The sequence below is a fragment of the Marmota marmota genome, unplaced genomic scaffold (genome assembly GCF_001458135.2).
Source record: "Marmota marmota marmota unplaced genomic scaffold, marMar, whole genome shotgun sequence".
Lineage (NCBI taxonomy): Eukaryota > Metazoa > Chordata > Mammalia > Rodentia > Sciuridae > Marmota > Marmota marmota.
Window position 1 is genome coordinate 3155159 of NW_026000037.1, and position 21282 is coordinate 3176440.

Sequence of the window (21282 nt, forward strand, 5' to 3'; positions counted from 1 at the left end):
TGACCAGCATTCAGGGAAATGCAAATCATAACTACATTGAGATTTCTTCTCATTCCAATCAGAAAGGCAATTATCAAGAATACAAATAATAGTAACTGCTGGTGAGGATGTGGGGGAAAGGCACACATTGTTGGTTGGACTGCAAATTAATACAAGCACTCTGGAAAGCAGTATGGAGAGTCTTCAAGAAAAGACTAGGAATGGAACCACCATAAGACCCAGCTGTGCCACTCCTCAGTATTTATCCAAAAGAATTAAAATCAGCATACTGCAGTGATACAGCCTCATCAATGTTTACAGTAGCACAATTCCTGGGTGCTTGTCAACAGATGAATAGATTAAGAAAATGTGGTATATATACACAATGGAGTTTTACTCAGCCATTAAGATGAATAAAATTATGGCATTAGCTGGTAAATGGATGAACTGCAGAACATCATGCTAAATGAAAGAAGCCAGACTCAGAAAGCCAAAGGTCAAATGTTTTCTCTCATATGCAGAAGTTAGACCAAAATAAGGGGAGACTCCATGAAAACAGAACTGTAGAGGAAGGGGCTTGATGGGGAGGGACAAGGAATGGGAAAATGGAGGAACAGTGGAATGGACCAAATTACGCAATGTACACATATGAATATACCAGAGTGAATTTCACCCTTTATGTGTATCTATAAAGCACTAATTTTTTAAAAAAACCTACAAATAAGTAAAAGGAACACCAGTAGAGTAGAGGAAAGGAAACAGAGTGGTGGAAAGATGGAGAGGGAAAGGGTATAAGAACTGGGGGCTGAATTGGAACAAATTTTATTCCATGTATGATCATATCAAAATGAACCCCAATATTATGTATGGCTATAACTAATAAACTCTTCTACGTACACTACCCATTTGTGTTTAGATGTTCTGTTTTTAAACACATTTGAATTAAGATGTTTATTAACCAAACAAGTTTATATAGAATGCAATTACGGTAATCATTGCAGAACACTAGAATTATAAAATTACTAAATAGAAAATGTCGTTAGCCTTTTTTGAAGCCTTTCTTTTGAGGGCTAGAAGATCTGTACAATCTGAAAAACTGCATTGAGATTTCCTCTCATTCCAGTCAGAAAGGCAATTATCAAGCATACACATAATATTAAGTGTTGGTGAGGATGTGGGGAAAAGCACACCACATACACAGGTGGAGATGTACACTCACAGGTAGTGCAGACGGGCACGTTTGTGTCCTGGTAGGGGCAATAGGCTGGAACTCAAATTTTCTGAGTGATGAGCACATAAATCCTATTTGGAAAATGGTCATTTTTGCAAAAAAACTTAAAAACTCTTCAGCGTAAGGTTGTTGTGATATTCTAACAACCAAGGAGTGTATGTGTACACAATTTATTTGACTATTGCAGTTCTCGAAGGTATCACATTTGACATGGTGAGATATAATGTCTCAGTGCAGGGAGGGGAAAGAAGAGTAAATTGTTATAGAAGCTCTGGGACTATATAAAGGTTAAATCTTTTTTGTTTTTCTCTCTTTGGACAGTGTCCATTTCATTTTTTCTTTGAAAATATTCCCAAATTAATTCACTCAATATTTTAAAATATTAACTTTAAAAAAACTAAGGGTTCTTTTTATTACAATTACATTGTGGATATTCTACTGGTTCAATAACAAAATTAAAACAAGATCTCTTCTGTAATGCAAATATATTTATTATGCACTTTCATATACATAGGGATTTTTGCATAATATAATACAAGGAATAAAATAAAACTTTTACAATGTGAAATTCAATGTACATTTTAGGCTATTTACATACCCCAAACCAAGGGAAAAATAAAAAGAAAGCATTTGTCTGCAACTACATCTGCAGAAAGTGTGAATGGAGGACGTCCAGCAGAATGAACACCTGCACAGCCAAAACACGGAGAGGCTCTGACTTCTGCTGTCAAAGGAGTGGTTTTTGGTGAGGATTCTGGTGGGGTGCGGACGAGACACTGGCTGTGCATTGCAGTATACACTGATTTCTGGTCAACTTTCCTCCCCAAACCTTTCCTAGAAACATTAGGTTTTCATTTTCCGTTCCTGTACTTTTTCACTTCCCGTACCATCGCTCTGGCTTCAGGGATGGTGTGATGGAATGCAATAAAAATGTTTTAAGCACATGGCATCCTAAGTCATGGAGTAGCAACAGCTGATTTACAAAATTTAAACTTTTTAATTTCAAAAATAGCTATTTAGGACCTTCATATTTGCAGGACTCTTCCTACTTTTTAATGGAGCAGAGGCCATTTTTCACTTATGGTCTGAACTCCCCCACAGAAACAAATAAGCGAAGCAGGGCGCCTCCGGCACCCTTATCATTCTTATACCACTGAGTCCCTTTCATTCTATTCCAAAACATCATTTATATAAAAAACATCCAGAGGAATTCTTAGGAAAATCACATTTTCCCAACTGGCTCCCTTCCTACCAACTGTTCCAAATGTAAAAAGGATGGATGTGAAAACATTTAGCTCTTTAAAAATTTCCTAACACAATGAGCCATCTCTTTGCCCTTTGGCCACAAGGTGCATTTTGTAAAAACAATAATATTAAATAAATACAATTTCAATAATTCAAGGTTAATAGAAAAACTGGCAGCTTTCAAGTTTCTCTTTCTGAAGAAAAATACACCTAATAAGAAATGAGAGCTTTGTACTCTAAAGTGATGCAAATGTACTATATGAGACATGAGGACAGTGGGTTCCAATAACAGCATGTTGGCATCAATAGCATCATTAACACTTTTAAGGCTACTTTGCAAGAGTCCTATTAAGTGTATTTAATATATGTCCCATAGGGACAAGAGTCTGATACTTGAAACATTCACATTCGAGTTATCAATATTGCCATGTCACCTTAATTTCGATTGAACTTCTCTTCTCCTTGCTGATTATGATTTATGAATGACACAGGCCAATGGGTCGTACTGACTTTAAAAAGCAAAAGTAAGAAAGCCTTACACACAGATTCAAGTGGGAAACATTCATCATCTGTTGTACATTTCTGTTCCCATGAACAAAGCATTACATGTGTCCTTCATTTACGATGACACCACTGATCTCTGTGATTAAAATGTTCGAAAGATTTTTTTCTTCAGTAGTAGCAATGGTTTGTGCTGTCTCCAAATTCTCTTTCCTCATTCCTCTTTATCAAGGGCACATATTCTCTTTATCAAGAGAACAGAATTTCTGGGGTCTGTAGGACTAACAGGACTCACTTAAAGAGATCAAATCCACATCTGTGGTTGCCAAATCATTATGCTGACCTTCCCAGACAGATGCACGATTCCTCCACTCTGGCCCCACTGGTGTCGGGGGCCTCCAGGAGGCTAGGGCTGTGGGTCACATGCTCATAGGCACCAAATTTATTTTCCTTGGTCACAGACTTCTCCCTTCATCTTGCGACCTGGCCATCCTGAATGCAACTGCCCAAAGAACACAGGAAAGAGCACATGGATAGGAAAGTGCAAATCCAACAATTCGTTAAATAATAAGAAATACGCATGTGCTACGACAAGGTTAGAGGCATCATCCATGAAGGACTGACAGAACACACCACAGTCATCAAGAGTATCCATCCAACTGAGCCAGGGCATGGACCCAGTTGATTTTGAGAGGGGCTATTGTGGTCATGCAGTGATTTAAAAGTAGAGAAGCTGAGAGAGAAGCCACATAAACCTTCACACTGATAAATTACATTTTGTTTTGCTTCAAAGAAGAGATGAGGGTAGTCAATGAATTGTTCAGGGATCAAAAATTCTACCCTCAGATGAGAGAGAGGTGCACCTCCCTCTGCGCACACATGCGACTGAGGCATGGCTTTGTCCCTGAGAATTTTCATGCCTCGGGAATGAGTCTGTGGTCTTGGAGGTGGAAGGACAGCGAGCGGGAGGCAAACAGCATCCCGGAAGGAAATGGAACTCTATTCTGCCTACTTGTTTGCTCATTTGGACACTTTGGGCCAGACATGGGGCGCATCCTACTGGGACAATCCAGATTTAAACTACATGGAGCAGCTCCCTAAACTACTAGAAATTATATACTTTTTGAGAATCTGTCAGAAAAATTTTTTTTTACCTAGACGTGGCATTCATACAGAAACTCATTTTAGCCAATGCTGAAGGGGCAGTGAACATAAAACAGTTGCAAGATTCATTTTATTGAGTGACATTTTAAAAAATACAGGAAACAGGCCACGCACTACAATGCAAATGTGACCGGAACACTGCGCATAAGGTTCTTTTGCCACAAAAAAGAAAATAAATACAAAGAACACTGCCTTTCATATATATTTGACCATGGCACATGCACATTTATCAAATCTTAACTTAAAATACTTTATTCAAAATTGTTTTCAGCTTTATCAGGGAACTGTAGTATACATCTGCATCTTTTAAAAAAGTGCTTATTCTGTGTAGTGAATACAAAGCACACAAAATGAAAGTTCTTAAGCACAGAGGGTTACACTGAGAAGGCAGCCTTACTATTTAGGCACATTACAGTAATTAAGGTAACTGTACTGCAGATAGCACATTCTTCGTTCTCTCTCAGCACACCATTGGCGGTTTATGTTCTTATCCCGGAAGGTGAAGAGCCACTCCAACCACAAAGTCTCCGTCTCTCAGAGCAGGAACTAGGCAAACATTAAATAAGAAAGAGTGAATGTCCACATTACACTTACCATGAAACTACATTTAGTTTTAAGACTCTACATAAGAATATGCATATCAATCTAACTATAAATATTTATCACATAAAGTACAAGTTTAATAGTCTAAAGATTCATTATTTAATTTAAAAGGCTCCATAATACATCTACCTTAGTTCATGTGGTTTACTGTATTTAATATATGTTTATACTTGTGCCTTTACAAAAGACATGAATGACAGCTGGAGGGCTGTACCTATTTTTAAAATAAGCTACAGTGGAGAATGAATTATCTATTTTATACAGATTATTTTTGAGTGACATTTGCCTGGTCGTCCATAAATTCAAACTGAAGGATGTTTATTATTAGAAGATAGTCCCAAAGACAAAAGAAGCAAGAAAGAGACTGCAATTTGTTAGAGTATAATTTTGCTAAAGGAAAAGCAAAGTAGGATCAATGTAGCTTAATATGAACCAGAAAAGATTCCTAATGAAATCTTCAGATTTTTCTCCAACATGGGAAATAGGATTCTGAAAAAATATCTGTAACATAAAAACTGTAGACCTATTTTCCCACCAACTTCCCCTATATAATCAGCAAAGTACCTTTTGTGGGAAGGGGAAAGGTTTTTACAATTAAAAAGTACTGTTCTACCTGAATACAACGGGCTCCACACACCCACCTTGCCAACCATCCACTTCCCACCTCTCAATTCTTTGCTCAGTATGTGAAAATATGACTTTGGGAGATTCTCAAGAGATCTGTCATAATAAAAAACTACCTTCTACTGAGTAAACTTCTTTCTGAGTGAGGAACAGAGTTAGTATTGGCCAACTATCTACTATGCATTACAAACACTCTTCTTCCAAGCAGCAGGATGAATATATAGAACAGCCTCACCTATCAGCCTCTCCCAAGAGGGGTAACTGAACACGCAGGGAAGAGTGCTCCCCTGGGATCCTTGCAGGGCATGTCCACTTCCTCCTGGAAACTAGACTGTTCAGACACTACTCCAGGGACATAAGATAGCAGTGGGCAGAGCATTAACCCTCCCAGAGCCTACAATTCAGGTGGGGACGCCAACCGAGAACACAGTAGGAGAATGAATGTGGCTGTGCCAGGCCTATGCGCAGCGGGTCACCTGCAGGGAGGGGGGACGGGGTGACAAGTGGGGAGGACTCCACTCCAGGGGGCGGGGCAGGTCTGGCTGGGAGACTGGAAGGTGGAGTGGCCCTGCGGAGGCAGGGGGAGCTCCCAGCCAAGGGAGCTAACTTCGGGGTGGAGATGCTTTAGGCTGACCAGGTCCCACCTTTCACAATGGCGTTTCCTTCTTGTAGCTGAAGCTGGGGTCGGCACCCTCGATCTGAAGCTTCAGGGCTTGCTTAAGGCTGAGTTCCGTCTCCGAGGAGGGATAGCCCTCCAACACCTCGGGGTGCCCTCGGTCCTGCATTGTTCGTGGGACTGGCACCCTACCAAGGAACACCTGGTTGCTCTGGAGGTGGTAGTTGGGGTTCGTCAGGATCCCGTTTCTCCTCTTCTGCTCCCCGCCCTGCTGGTGGACCACGAGCTGCTGCTGGGCGGAGGGCACCAGGCTTTTGCACTGGGCGTCCGCTGGCGTCTGTTTAGGGGGCACACCTGTCCCAGACTTGGCCGCGGGGCCTCTCTTGTCAAACTGGGTCATTTCGTACTCTAAGACCTTTGGCTGTGAAGAACTGCTCTGCTTCGCCCTTTTCCCAGCTGACCCGGATTTGCTGGAATTTTCCGATTTCCCCCCCTTATTTGCCTTGGTGGACTTCAGGCTGGGCTTCACTTGACTCCACTCAAACTCACTGCTCGGGGAATTGTGACTCTGTCCCAGGGACTGCGTGGTGGAGGACGGGGACACGACGGACTGGCGGCTGCGGCTGCGCGGCAGCGAGTGCTGCTGGATCTGCTCCGTGAAGGACAGGCCGTGGAAGCTGTCCATCGGCACCGTCTGCGCTGTCGCTGTGGAGGAAGTCGTTCTCAAGGATGAGTTTTTGGAGCTCTTCAGGGAATTGTTGGACAGGGAGGACTTCTGCCGGTCCACGGTGGAATCGGGAGACTCCGACGGCGAGCTGAAGGCGTGCGCTGGCCCGTTGGGCAGGCCGCGCAGGGACGGCTGCGCATCCCCGCCGCCGGTGCTGCTGGAGCTGTTGGACTTGATTGTGAGCGACTGCATTTTCGAAGACACCGACTGGAGAGGTTTCTGCTCCATTGTGTGAACAGGAGATGGGGAACAGCCATTCAGACTAGAGGCACCATATTTTTCTAATAATTTAATGATTTGAGAATGTCCGTTTTTGGCGGCAACACGCATAGCTGTGCGTCCAAACTGGTCGGCGTGGTTAGGATCAGCACCGTGCTCTAGTAAGACCTGGACCACGTGCACGTGCCCCTCCTGCGCGGCGATGCAGAGAGCAGTGGCACCCTGGTTGCAGGTGTGGTCCACCACGGCCCCGTGCTCGATCAGCAGCTGCACGACTTTGACGTGGCCCTGCCAGGCTGCCGACTGCAGAGCGGAGCGCTTCTCGTTGTCCGCAGCATTGACGTCGGCGTGGGAAGCAATGAGCACCTGCACCATTTCCATGTGGCCCTGCCAGCAGGAAACGTGGAGCGCGGTCCTTCCCTCAGCATCGCTCGCCTCCACGTTTGCACCGTTTTCTAAAAAATACTCGGCCATCGTCAGTTGGTTTTCTAAGGCCAGGATATAAAGCGTGGGCCTGCCATCTGCGTCTTTGTAGTTCACATCAGCGCCGTGGCTGAACAGCAACTCGACAATGTCCCTGTGTCCCTCTAACGCAGCGACCCGCAGTGCATTTCTTCCATCGTAACCTCTCTGATCAATGTTGGATTTATTTTCCAATAATATCTGAACACAGTCATAATGACCCTCTTGTGAAGCCAGGATGAAGGGGATCCGGCCGTCGTTGTCGATCTCGTTTGTTCTAGCACCTTGTTCAATGAGCGCCTCACATATTAACCTGTGACCTTCAAAGGCTGCCATGTGCAAAGGGGTCCAGCCGGCATCGTCTCTGTGATTCTCGTCCAGCCCCCTGTCCAGCAGAGTGCGCACCACCTCAACATTTCCTTGTGCTGAAGCTATGCTGAGGACCGTCCTGCCTTCACTATCAATGCTGTCCACAGCTGCACCCCAAAACAGAAGTGTGTTTACTACTGAAGCATGACCCATGGAAGCTGCTGCCAGCAGGGGTGTCCGGCCATTGTTGTCTGTGTGATCCACATCAGCCCCTCCCTCCAGAAGCAAGTCCACCACATCCACATGTCCTTCATAGGCAGCTACCAGCAGTGGAGTCATGCCATCCTTGTCACAGTGATCCACTTCAGCACCTCGGTCGATCAAAAGGCTAACAACAGACGCGTGCCCTTTACTTGCAGGCACGCAAAGGGCAGCGACAGAGAGCGCGGTTCTGCCATCCACGTCCTCGTGATTGACTTCTGCTCCGTGGTCCAGCAGGTGTTCCACGATTTCTCTGTGTCCCATGTATGCTGCTGCGATCAAAGCAGTCCTACCTTCATTATCAGCTTTGTTAACCTCAGCACCGTGTTGTAGCAAGTTGAGAACAATATCCTCATGGCCTCCCCATGCTGCCGCTCTCAGCGCTGTTCGGCTGTCAGCATCGGCACAATCCACTTTTACGCCAGCATACAGCAGTGCAGACACGACCTCAGTATGGCCGCCCCAAGCCGCAGATCTTAATGCTGTCCAACCATCTTGATCAGTGTGATTGACATTTGCTCCACACCCAATCAAACAGTTAACCACCTTGGTATGACCTTGTCTAGCAGCTAGGGTGAGAGATGTATGTCCATGAGCATCTTCTATCTCTAAGTCTGCTCCCCTAGAGACAAGCAAATTCACCACATCAAGGTTGCCACTGTAGGCGGCATTAGCCAATAACGTTCTCCCATTTGAATCGCACTGATTCACTGAAGCTCCATTATCTAATAGTGTCCTGATAGAATCCTCTCTTTCCAAGGCTTGTCGGACTATGCACGACGTGCGATCATCCTCACTGTTGACGTGAGCACCAGCTTTAACCAACAGCTGCAGCACTTCTTGTTCCTTGGGTATTGAAGTGGACAGAGAGTCTCGGACAGGCGTGCCATTCCATATCATCCACAGGGCTAATTCAGCTGTCTCCAACTGCAAATTTGAATTAATTAAATGCAGTGCGAATTCTTGTGCTTCCAATGGTGTCAAATTCTTGGCTTGACAGGTGTAGCTCATGGCCAGCATTCGGTGTCCTTCTGCCGCATTACATAAATACTTCTGAGTGCAGTGCTTCACGTCCAGAAGCCACTCAGCAAAGCTATAGTGAAACAGGATCTTAGTATTTCCCAGTCCATCGACAAGAAGTTTGGAGAGGACATCTAGCTTGCGCTGAAAGTCCTCCAAGGTCAAGGACATATTTTTGGTCCATACTGCATGATATAACTCTGTGACAGTCAAAGGTCGACAGGCTGCAAGAATGACATTCAAAATTGGCTGAACCTTTGCAAACTGTTTTCTTACAAAAAGTCTCTGGCAAAGCCAGAGATACAGACCATTCAGAGTTCCTGGGATGTCACGAATCTCTCTTAACATAATAAAATTTTCCACAACTCCATCTAAAACTCGTTCTAGATAAAGAAAACATCCACTGCTTTTAATGTGCAGTTGATTTAACATCTCGGCAGTTTCTTTCGTGAGGTGCTGCCGCAGAGCTTCCTCCTGGTCTAAACGATGAAGAATGTACTGCTGCACATCCTTGACAATGTACGCCTTCCGAAGGTCATCCAAACTGATTTTTCGAAAACCTGGAAGAAGAACAAAAAAGCAGATGTCTTCAGTTGAGAAGTATTATGGAAGCAGCCTTATCTTTAAAGAGAATGTTTTCAATTTACAACAAACTAATAAAAAAATCAACTAATTAATGCTAATAAATCTATTAATACATGGCAGTATGTAAATCAGTTTTCTTTTCTTTCTGCAAAAACACAAGGATGACAGAAAAATAACCTCATTTTCTCATCGGCAAGTGGCTTTTAGTGGCTTGAGGCCTCTGGACCCACCACAGGAGCCTCACCAAGCGTCACAGCCTGACATGCTCGCATAGCGCCTTTTGAAGATGTTCTAAACTTACTTCCAAATGAGGAGGAGCAGACACACAAGCACAGTTTGTTTTTACATGATCTTTTTCATACAAACCACGGATATAGCTCTACCATATACCTGAAAATACATTAGCCTCAAATAAGGGGTTGAATATTTACACCCAATTAGAATATCACCTGTCATTGCCTCTGAATTACATTATTTTACACATTATCAAATTAAAATAATTAAAACTTGGACTGCCAATAAACAGCTTGAACTAATTAAGATGCAACTTGGTCAAATTATGCTTACAAAACTTTAGCTTTGTAGTAACAAAGCCACATAATAAAATTCACATCAACCTAAAATTACACTAGTTTCAGCTATTTAAAACTTTAAGTTCTTTAAAGGGCACCATAATTTCATTTTGATCATGATTTTCATTCATGATCTACAGACATGAATTCCTTAGACAACTGTATATTTGCCTTCCAGAAGAAGCAGCTGCAGAGCACATGAACTTGGTGAAGCAGCAGTGTGACCAGGTCTGCATTGTGAAGGACCATCCCAACATCTCCAGGGAGGAGCTGCATCCAGTCAAGAGTAGAGGCCACAGCCTTCAGAGAAGCTGGGATATTCCAGCTGAGAGGCCCAGAGGGTTTGACAATCGTGGTGGCAGCAGCAGCAAACATAAAGAAGAAGGATGACCTTGGGACTACTAACAGGACCGATTATGGGGTTGGGGGGGACTGTGGGGAAGGAAGAGCCCAAGCAGGCATTACTGCTGTCTGGCTTTGCCAACAGGACAGACAGAGAGATCACGGAAAGATTAAAAATTTGATTTTTAGAGAAAACTGTTAGACAATTCTGTGATACTAAGCTTTAAGTATTTAGATGAAATGGACATATTTATTGGAAAACATAACCTACCAAAATGAAACATGAGGAAATAACAAATTTGCACAGCCCAAATCTATGTAAAAAAATAGAATCTATGATTTTATATACACATAAGTGATCATTAAATCCTCAACAAAAATAATCTCAAAATACAAATTTTACTTATGGAAAAAAAAGACAACGCTACTTAAACTGAGGAGGAGTTAAAACATGCCTAGAAATTTACAGCAACAGGCATTCACAGTGAAATGAGGTGACAGCCTCCAAACCCTGTCCTATGTGTCTGGGTGCTTTTGACTTCAGAAATACATTAAAAACAATTTAAAATAAAAAGGAAAACACCTGACACATCACTAATAAAAAATGTACTAAAATAGTATCCTATATGTTATACAGTGTTTTAAATACAACGTGCTGAACCTATGGTCTGAGTCACAAGAACGATCATATCACCCATTATGAGTAAGTATCTATAGTTCAAGCTAATTAAGATCTCAGGATTAAAATGTGACATAATTAAAACAACCCAGGCTCAACCTCCACAGGAACAGGTTTGGCAGAATGGCGTGGAAGGAAACATGCTCTGTGAGAGTCCACTCTTCAAGGAAGCACTTGGAGCACTCAGCACACACACCTTCCCTGACAGCCCTGGGCCACCAGAGTGCTTATTTTAAAATGAGGAAGCTAAAGCACAGAATAAGTAGAGAACCAGGATTCTAATAGCTCTGTTTGACTTTGAAGTTTGCTGTTTTGGTGAAAATAGGAATAGAAAGTTTTGAGAGGAAGCGAATGTTTGACATGGAGATAACAGGGAGGAAGCAGGGATGGAATTAATTATGTAGAATAGATGCAAAATGTCTGCAATATGAAAAATAAATCTCCCTCAGATCTAGACATTGAGAATATGAATTCAGAAGAAATTATGCTTGTCACTAATAAGAAGTTATTTATTAATTAAAACAGAAATAAGATTATTAATCGACCATTTAAAAAATTTTAGTTAAAGGTACTAAAAATAATAACGTTTTTAATTGTGACTTTTGATAAATACACATGTAATCCCTGATTATGAACATATACAATTTAGTATACTGATATTAAAGCACTTTCAATAATTACAAGATGAGGCTGAAAATGATCACAATTTCCAGAGGAACAGAACGTGGGCCACTTTGCTACTGAGTCACTTCTGCTCCTGCTCAGGGGCTGATTTTATTTGGAGGTGGTGAGTGGATCTGCACCCCTGCTTAGAAACTGGTACCCACTGCAACTGCCACATGTCCCCAAGAGCACCTGCAGCTGGGGAACATGAAAGTCAAACCTGACAGTGGGACCAAAGGAAGCTAAGAGAATTCCAGTATGTAACAGATAAATCAGGCAGCTATGAAAATAGCCATTAAAAAGACAGCAAAAAGTAGCTAACAGGCTCATGAACGTTAAATTTAAAAAGCATGAAATCAAACTGGTACAAAGCATGGGCTCAACCAGGTAGGAACACTAAGAACACAAGGTGTTAGAGTGCTCAATCAGTGTTTTACCTCCAAGTGATGGAATCAATGCTGGTGTATGTTGTCATTTAAAATGTTTCTATGTAAGCATGGGTCACTTTTATAATCAGACAGAATCAATATGTACAAAAATCTGCAAAAATTTTTGTAAGTAAATTTTTGGTGTTTTGAATGGGCTAATTCTTTCAATTTGCCAAGCAACAGTAAAGGGAATCAAGAAGATGCTGAGAAAATGTATGGTCCAACCAATCGTTTAAATCCTAGATCCCTATTTTGCACCACTTAGGACAAAATATCCATATGAATAACATAATCAAACATAAAAGAATATGTAATATAAAGGCTAATAATTAGCTTACATATAACAGATTTCAAAATAATTATTAACAGTTTTTAAAATCTGAGGAAAATAGTTACAAAAAATAAAAGCATATGAAATAAAAACCTTAAAAATAATAAATAACAAAAATCACTAACTTCTTGATAGAAAGATTAACAAAAATGATAAAGGAAAAAAAGAGACAAACTGATAAATAAGTGAACAGTTAAACAGTAAACAAGAAGTCCAAATAAAATAACATTTTTCATGTGGCAAATTAACAAATACTAAAAAAAAGATATAACTCAATACTGGTGGAAATACAAAGAAAGCAACACACATACTTTCAGGAATATAATATGGTCTTTTTAGAAAGCAATTTTATGGTATTTATTAATAACCTCAGTAATGTTCTTAACTTTTACTCCCAAATTAAAAATTTACCAACAGCAGAGATGGTAAATGTCCATACAAAGCCCACCATTTTTAACAATTAGTATACTGGGGAGGAGAAGGGTAGGATAGGTAGAATCTGACTATAATCTAGCTCCACCCGATTCCTAGTTCACTGCTTGTTCCACTAAACACAGTTGAAAGAAGATACTTATTTGCAAATCAAGGCATGGCAGTTTAGTTCCAAGCTCTGTTCTGGAGGTTGGAGATCAAGGAACAATTCCTGTTCTCATGTTGACTATATCTTAGTGGAGAAGACAGACTGCTAAGTAAACAAATATAAAATATAGACAGATTTTAAACAGTAATCGGATATATGAAGAAATAAAACCAGATAGTGAGTTTATGACCATGTAGCCGGGGAGAGAAGAAAACTAGAATAGAAATACAATCAGAAGCTTGTGTGCAACTGATATTGAGCAGGGGTCCAAGTAAGAAGGCAGTAAGAAGTCAAGGGAAGAACATTCTAGTCAGAAGAATATCAGTGCAGATGCCCTAAAGCAGATAAGAGCAGATCTGCAAATAACAGATGTTGGCTGATGAGCATGTAGAGAAACGGCAAATCTCATGATATTGGTAGGTGCGTCAATTATTTCAAGCACACTAGCTATTATTTGATAAAATTAAGTAGCGTTCACAATGTATATGTTCTATGACCCAGCAATTCCAATTCTAACTTTGAATAGATTTAAATCTTTAGCACATGTGCACATGAAGCCATATATAAGCACATTCCTAAAGCAGTTTTTGCAATACAGGTTGAACATACCTTCTCTGAAATGCCTGGGACCAGAATTTTTGAATTTTGAATTTTTTCAGGTTTTGGACTATTTGAATGTACATAATCAGATATTGTGGGGAATAGGACCCACATTTAAACACAAAATCCACTTATGTTTCATACTGCCTGAAAGTAATTTAATATAATATGCTTAATAATTTTGTTGATAAAATGGTTTCATGCTGTAGAAGTTTCCACTTGTGGCGTCATGTCCACATTTCAACAGCTTTTGGATTCTGGAGTATTTCTGATTAGGGATGGTCACTCAGTGACACTGGAAACAATCTAAATGTCCATGAATGGGATAATGGAAAAACAATAGGAGATTTATTCCCAGGAAGAGATACTATGTACCAGTTGAAACCAATGACCTAGATTTATGAACAGTAATAATTAGAGTTCAAAAGTCACTGGCTAAATATGTGAATAAAATGAAAATAATAGCAACATTCATGAAGCACTTAGTACGTATTAGGTAGGCAATATCCTAAGTGCTTCACGCGTAATTTGTGATTTAACTTTATGTAATTTCCACTTTGTAGATGAGGAAACAGGCATACGGGGCATTAAGCAAGTTGTGCAAGGTCACAGAGCTAGCGCCTGGTAGAACTGAGCTGGTACATGGAGTGTCTTGTAGGTGTGAACTATGAAAACACATAGTATAGACATATGGGCTAAAGAACAAGAGGAGAGAAAGGCATGGGAATGCAGGCCAGGGGCCTTCAACTCACCTGTACATGCTCGGCAGGTCGTGTGACATCAGGGTTAGCCATTATCATTTTAACCCTCAACTCTTATCAACACCCCAAAATAATGACTCCCCTGGAAGCCTGCAGTGCTGCACTGGCAGCAGGGACCTGAGGCAGGAGCTGAGCTGGAGCGAAGCTGGTGATAAATCCACTGAACAGATGAAGGGGAGTCTGCCATGCTGCCACATGCTCAGAACTGCTCAAAAATGACATGGCCCATTCGTCATGACCCCAGTCAGTGTCTGCCCAGCTACACCCAAGTCCTGGGAGAGGTCCTTTGTTTACACTCCTTTACCTCCCAGAGGGCAAAGGGAAGCATGTCATATAATTTATCGGCCTGATCGTGACTTTATTAGGGTTGGTTTAAAAAGTACAAAGATCAAGAAAAAATAGAAATGAAGAAGACCATCTTCATTATGCATTATATACTCTGTTTTCTCACTTATCAAAAAAAGGTTAAGAGAAAGGAAATGTTTCAAGTGATATCCTAAAGGGTTTTTAACTGGCTCTGTTTAGACACCAAGAAAAACACTAGAGTGACTGGCACTGAGCCTTCCCTACTCTTCAGACGATAGTCTAGTTCAAAGGACATCAGCTGATGGTGACTCGAGAGCAGCAGGGAGGCAGCCCTACAAGGCCGGAGCAGTCAGCATGCAGGATGTGCCACTGTCTTTACCAAGGCAGTTAGGAAGAGAGTTCTGCAAAAGAGTAATGCTTAAGCAGCTTTAAAACATGCTACGGACTGTCTTTAACACGCCTTTAGAAGGGTACAGTTAAGAACAGTGACAGAAGGAGCAGGGGCAACACCCAGATTCCCAAATGCACACTTCACTCTCGGAAGAAAACAACCGGTTGCTCGTCAGTGGAAGCATCGGATGGCAGTAAGTAAGTATGCTTACCAGTAAACATTTTAGTAACAGCCTTACTCTGTTTTCGGGCAGAACAGAGAAGCAGGAGCCACGGTGGGAAGAACTCATGGTGACCAGCAAGCAGTTCCGCGACAGTCCCAGATAAGCTGGTGGCCGTCTGTTCTCCTTCAGTGACATTGCACCCTTCATCCACAGAGTCCACCAGCAGGAACAGGCTCTGCTGAGGGGGCTCCATGCCCAGGAGCGGGAGCAGCACACACCTGCAAGACACCACAGCACATCCGGAACGTTATTGGTGACAATGTCACACTCAGTTCGCAAACAGTAGTAGGACCAATTACAAATGTTTACAAAAGACTGTAGGACAAAATGTTTAAACATGTTTAGGACAAAAATGTTATAAATGTCAATTCCTTACTTTAAGTAGAATACAGGTCCTAAATAGCTGGCATTTCCAGTGATGTCACCTTCCACAGCACAGTGTGCTTGCGTGTGAGAGTGAGACCCAGCATAACCCAGGAAGGCCTGGAGGGACGGGGAGCCTAGAGTTCAATATTCCCTTCTGGATTTTGAATTGGTGTTAAAGTTTGAATTATCTATGACAAGGGCATGAAACGTGTTACAAAGGAAAACAAACAAAGCAAAACGAATATTCAGACCACCGTAATAAGATCAGCATCAAGGCTTCCACAGAATTTACATGTGTTTCATTTCTCTCACGAGATGACTGCATGTGTATAACAAGTCACCACAGTTATTTTAAAGGCCTGGAAGAAGATGACTATATTCTAGGTCCAATTTGATAGTTTCACATTGTGAAGTAAAGAAAAATGATTAAGTTTGATTCCACCGAGTAATGTGTTTCCTGCTTTTGCAATTTATATAGCTGTTGAATGAAAGTTTTTTTCCTAAATAACACAATGCTCATTTGCTTTCAGCAAATATTTACCTGATGTGTCTAAATGCCCAATGGGGTGCTAAGCAGGTAACACAGTGAAGGAGACACAATCCATCCAGTTACGAACAACAGAAATTTACAAATTGTATTTTCTACAATTCTCTTCTCAATCCTTCAATACCCTAGACACCAAGATCCAACTTTTCACCAGGCAAAAGTCAATGTTTCTAAATGTTTCTAAAACCCCTAATCCATTATAATAGCATCACTCAAGTCCAAACTCCTACTCTCTCTCCCCCGTGGCCCACCTGCCTCTATGGCCCCTCCAGGGAGTTTCTACTGTGCCACTTACCCTTCCCCAGGGACTCCAGCCATGCGTGGCTTTCCTCGGTAACCCTCACCAGACAGCTGCCCCAGCTTCCTCTGCCTGGTCTGCACATCCCTTCTCTCATGTAATGTACCTGGCTTCTCCTTGGTCTTCAATGTTGAGTCCCTTTCTATGGTCAAATCTTTATTAAATGCTGTCATGGCATTAATGAGTCTTCTTCCATTGCACTTACTAATGTGTAAATAAGAAATGATCAACTCTAATTTTCTATGTTAGCAATTTTATCACTGTTTATCATATCAATGAGCACAGGGTATTGAAGTTATGTGTCTCCCATCCCAAACTGCCAAAACATTATTACTTAGGACCTACTGTGAGCACCATGCCAAGCTCTGGGGGTGTGCTGAAGAGCAAAACTGCCTCAGTCCTGACCCGCTCTTTTAAATTTTTTGTGCTGCTGGGGATGGAACCCAGGGCTTTGCGCATGCTAGGAAAGTGCTCTACCACTGAGTTCTAACCTTGATCTCATGACCTTCCTACCTTGGCTCCCCAGGTAGCTGGAGATACAGATGTGCTCTTTTGATGCTTATAGTTTAAAGAAAAAAAAATGACATTAAGTAAGTTTCAAATTACAAATCTGATAGGTGTGGGAAGAGGTCAGGGGAGCTGGGTGTGGAGGTTGAGGCTGGTGAGGTCAAAGCCAGGAGGGGGTGAGGAGGAAGAGCAAGGGTCAAGGGTCGGGGGCACACCGGAAGGGAGAAGAAAACCTAGTTAAGGCAACAGCACCTGCATGGGCTTGGAGAAAGACCCTTGAGCAAAGTGTGGAAGAAAGAATTGTGGAGAAGAGTAAATGCTGGGCTTCGTGAGCTTTTCAATGAAGTGTGGACATGACCCTGAGGGTTCTAGAGAGCCAATGCTGTACACTGGCAGGTTCCCAGTGCTCAAGACCATCTTCACAAATCACTAACACCGTAGATCTGTCTCATGAATGAAAGGCATCGAGTAGAGAAAATGCTACTTTAATATTTTAAAGCATCAGGTAAGTGCCAGGCGCGAAGTCGCACACCTATGATCCCAGCAGCTCAGAAGGTTGAGACAGGAGGATCGTGAGTTCAGAGCCAGCCTCAGCAACAGCCAAGCGCTTCTCAACTTGGTGAGACCTCTCTCTAAAAAAAAATACATAATAGGGCAGGGGGTGTGGCTCGGTGGTCCAGTGCCCCTGAGTTCAATCCCAGGTACCAAAAAAAAAAAAAGAAGCATTTGATAAAAAACTTTAGTAAACTAACTCAGAATTCCCATGTTCAGGTCCCTCTCATTATTTCATAGTCATCTATTTGGGAAAACTTAGACCAAGTAAAACAAGATCCACATTTTTATTCAACTATGTTTTATAATCTATAAAAAGAAAACTCCTTCAAAGTACACATTCATGAATAATGAATAATTTAGACAGTCTAGAACGGATTTTTACATGTTGATATGTGTTTGTGTGTATACATATAATATTCCATTTGAAACAATGCAACAGTGTAGGTTATCAAACTCAGACAAAAATATCAATCAACATATTTAACAGCAGCAATGTTAATGGGTCTGACTTAATATATATATATTTAAATGTCTTTTAATGGAGCTTATGAATTTGTATATATCTTATTAAATATCTTATTAAGAAGCTCATTACTTTGAATATATCTTATTAAGTATCTTTCATTTCTTAGTTTCATTAATATTCAGCCAAATGACTTATATTCTTAATATTTTCATTCATTCAATTTCAAGTGCTTGAGTTAGATGTTCCCTGCCTTGAGTCTGAGTGCTGACCAGCCCATAGGTGCCTTCTGACTCCAGACGGAGGCAGCCAAAAGCACAGAGGGAGATTCTGAAAGGAAATACATTCATTGCTCTTTTTTTCTTGATATGATGAATTTACTTACTGCCTTTTAAAAAGAGGCTAATTAGCTTTTTAAAAGCTGCTGGAAATAAATTATAAGGAATACACTAATAGATGATACATATCAGATGGACAGGACAATAATCTTCTCAGAGTTCAAACTGTCACTGTGGAACTGCAGGTTTCCACACACACTCTGGGTCACCTCCTCAGGTATGGGGAACTGGAAAGACATTCCTCTTGGCTTCACAGCAAAGCAAGCTAGACAAGTCACAAGTTCAAGACTTTTTTGAATCTATCAGAGATTCATGGTGGTCACAGGGCCACCATGAAGCCCAAAATCCAGGGAGAAAAACACAACTGCAGAGAAGCCAGCATTTGTCCTTGGGGCAGAGACCACAGGGACCCTGCGGAGATACAGACTGCAGGAGGAAGAGCAGAGTGGAGCCCCGGGGCCTCGGATCCTCCATCTGACCTCCTCTACTGACCCCGCAGGTTAAACAGCAGCAGTCCTGGCTGGGAAGCACTGGGAATGAGTTTCTTCCTCAGACTCTTCCCCACCCACACCCCATGGAAAAGCGTTAGGGGGATGGGGGAAGAGACCACTACTGCCCCAGGGAACCATCAAATCGGGGGCAGCCCACAGCAAGGGAGTGGGCAGGACCGCCCAGAGCACCCACCCCCAAGAGCAAAGGGTACAAGGTTGGCTTACTGGGAAAGAAGCCCCCACCCTCTCCACCACCCCACTGAGGCGAGGTTTGAGGAAAGAAGTGTTTGAGAGCAGCCAGGAGACAGAGAAGGAGTAAAACCACCTGGAAATCCACCCCACGCCAAGCACAAGGCATCACCAGAGGGGGCAGCCGGCAACCATACCAACCCTCAAATCGCCTACCTCCCCCTTCATCCCACACTGAAGGCCCCACAGGAAAACACTAGGGGCTCACCTGCAGGTACAAGAACGTTTCCATAAGATATTCTGCTTCCAACAAGCAATCATAAAAATCTAAAATGATACAAATTATTGCGAAAGAGGACCAAAGTTGACGAATGTATACTACCCATTTTTGAGGTTTACGATAAAGCTAGTTTAATCAAGACAGCCTGGTATTTGCTATAGACACACACAGAGATGTAAAAACAGGTCAGCATGAACACAGGAAGCTAATGTTATACGAAGTTGCAAAGGTAGTCAAGTGAGTAAGGAGAAGTTTTTTCCACAAATGATGCTGAACAAATGATAATAACTGGATGTCCAGATGCAAAAAAAGATGAACCTGGATCCATGTCTCACCCTTCATACAAAAATAAGCTCAAAATGGATCACAGGCTTCAGTGTTGAACTATAAAGCACCTAGGAAAATCTTTTTGTGATTTTGAGTTAGGTAAACAGTTTTTAGACCCTACCCCAAAAGTAGGATCCACAAAAGAAAAATAAATTGAAAACTTTTATCTGTATCAAAATTAACTTTCAGACACTGATACAAGAATAAAAAGTCACACAAAGGACTGACAGAATATATTTCAGATTGAAGACTTATATTCAGAATACATGAAGAACCCTCAAACAATAATAAAAAAAATTATTTTTTTTAATAGGAAGCAGACACTTCAGAAAAGATATAGGGGTGTCATAAAATGCTCAGTGTTACACAAATTAAGGACAGTGTCACTCCCCTGAGTTCTGACTAGGCTGACTCCTTGCTACACAGTAAGCTGAAGGTTTAGTTTTTCAGAGGCAGATTAGGTTTATTTTATACTTGATATCCAGAACAGTGCTCATTCATTCCAGTGTTACATCTTTAAACATAAAAATGTTCAACATAATTAATTATTTAGGGAAACTTATAATTAGGGAAATTCAAATCAAAACTACCAGGAGATACCAACAGACACTTAGCAGAACCTCTGAACTGAATGAATCCTGAAAACAACAAGGGTCTGGGCCACTACAGAGCATGCACACAGCCACCTCCACATGCACAATCACTTGTGAGGTTGGAGCTTCCTAACATGCACCTATAAGGGCTCAGCAACCCCCTTCCTGGTATTACTAACTGAAACTCGCAGCCCCCCCGCCCCATACACATACAAATATACATAAATGTTAATAGTAGCTTTATTTATAATCCTCCAAACTGGGAACAACCCAGATTTTCTTCTGCTGGTGAATGGGTAAACAAACTAAGTATCCATACAAGAGAAGGCCACTCTGTCACTAAAGGAAAAAACTCAATGCCTCATACAACATGGATGAATCTTAAATGCATTCTGTAAATGAAAGGACCCAGATTCAGAAGACTGCATGGAAGACTGCATTCATATGACACTTAGACAAACAAAATTATAAGGACAGGTCAGTGGTTACAAAGGTTGACATGAGGGCAGGGTTCTACAAAAGAGAAGCAAATGGGAATGTGGGGGTGACAGCTGCTCTGTATCATCACTGGGGAGGATCCATGACTCTGTGTATCTGTCAAACTTACAGAACTGTATTCCACAAAGAGTCAATTTCACTGAATGCAAATAAAACTAATAAATTACTACTGTTAATCTGTCTCTGAAAAAACAAAACCTGCAGCTTACTGAGTAACAGCAAGAAGTCAGCCTAGTCAGAACTCAGGGAACTGACACTATCCTTAATTTGTATAACACTGAGCAATTCATTTACACTTGTACATTGCTGGTGGGACTGCAAATTGGTGCAGCCAATTTGGAAAGCAGTATGGAGATTTCTTGGAAAGCTGGGAATGGAGCCACCATTTGACCCAGCTATTCCCCTTCT

General features: G+C 41.7%; 1 protein-coding gene across 2 annotated transcripts in view; it reads right to left on the minus strand.

Annotated features, from left to right (window-relative positions):
- Positions 1 to 1680: 1680 nt before the first annotated feature.
- The window catches only part of Ankrd50 (ankyrin repeat domain containing 50), a 43831-nt gene continuing 24229 nt past the window's right edge, over positions 1681 to 21282 (minus strand). The window contains exons 2-4 of one of the 2 annotated variants that reach the window (XM_048812030.1): positions 15438 to 15640; positions 5992 to 9521; positions 1681 to 4666 (exon numbers count right to left, since the gene is read on the minus strand). In XM_048812030.1, the coding sequence (XP_048667987.1) occupies positions 5995 to 9521; positions 15438 to 15640 (3730 nt within the window). In that variant the 3' untranslated portion in view covers positions 1681 to 4666; positions 5992 to 5994. Of the gene's footprint in view, positions 4667 to 5991; positions 9522 to 15410; positions 15641 to 21282 lie in introns of both variants that reach the window. The other variant, XM_015479022.2, reaches the window with a different exon arrangement.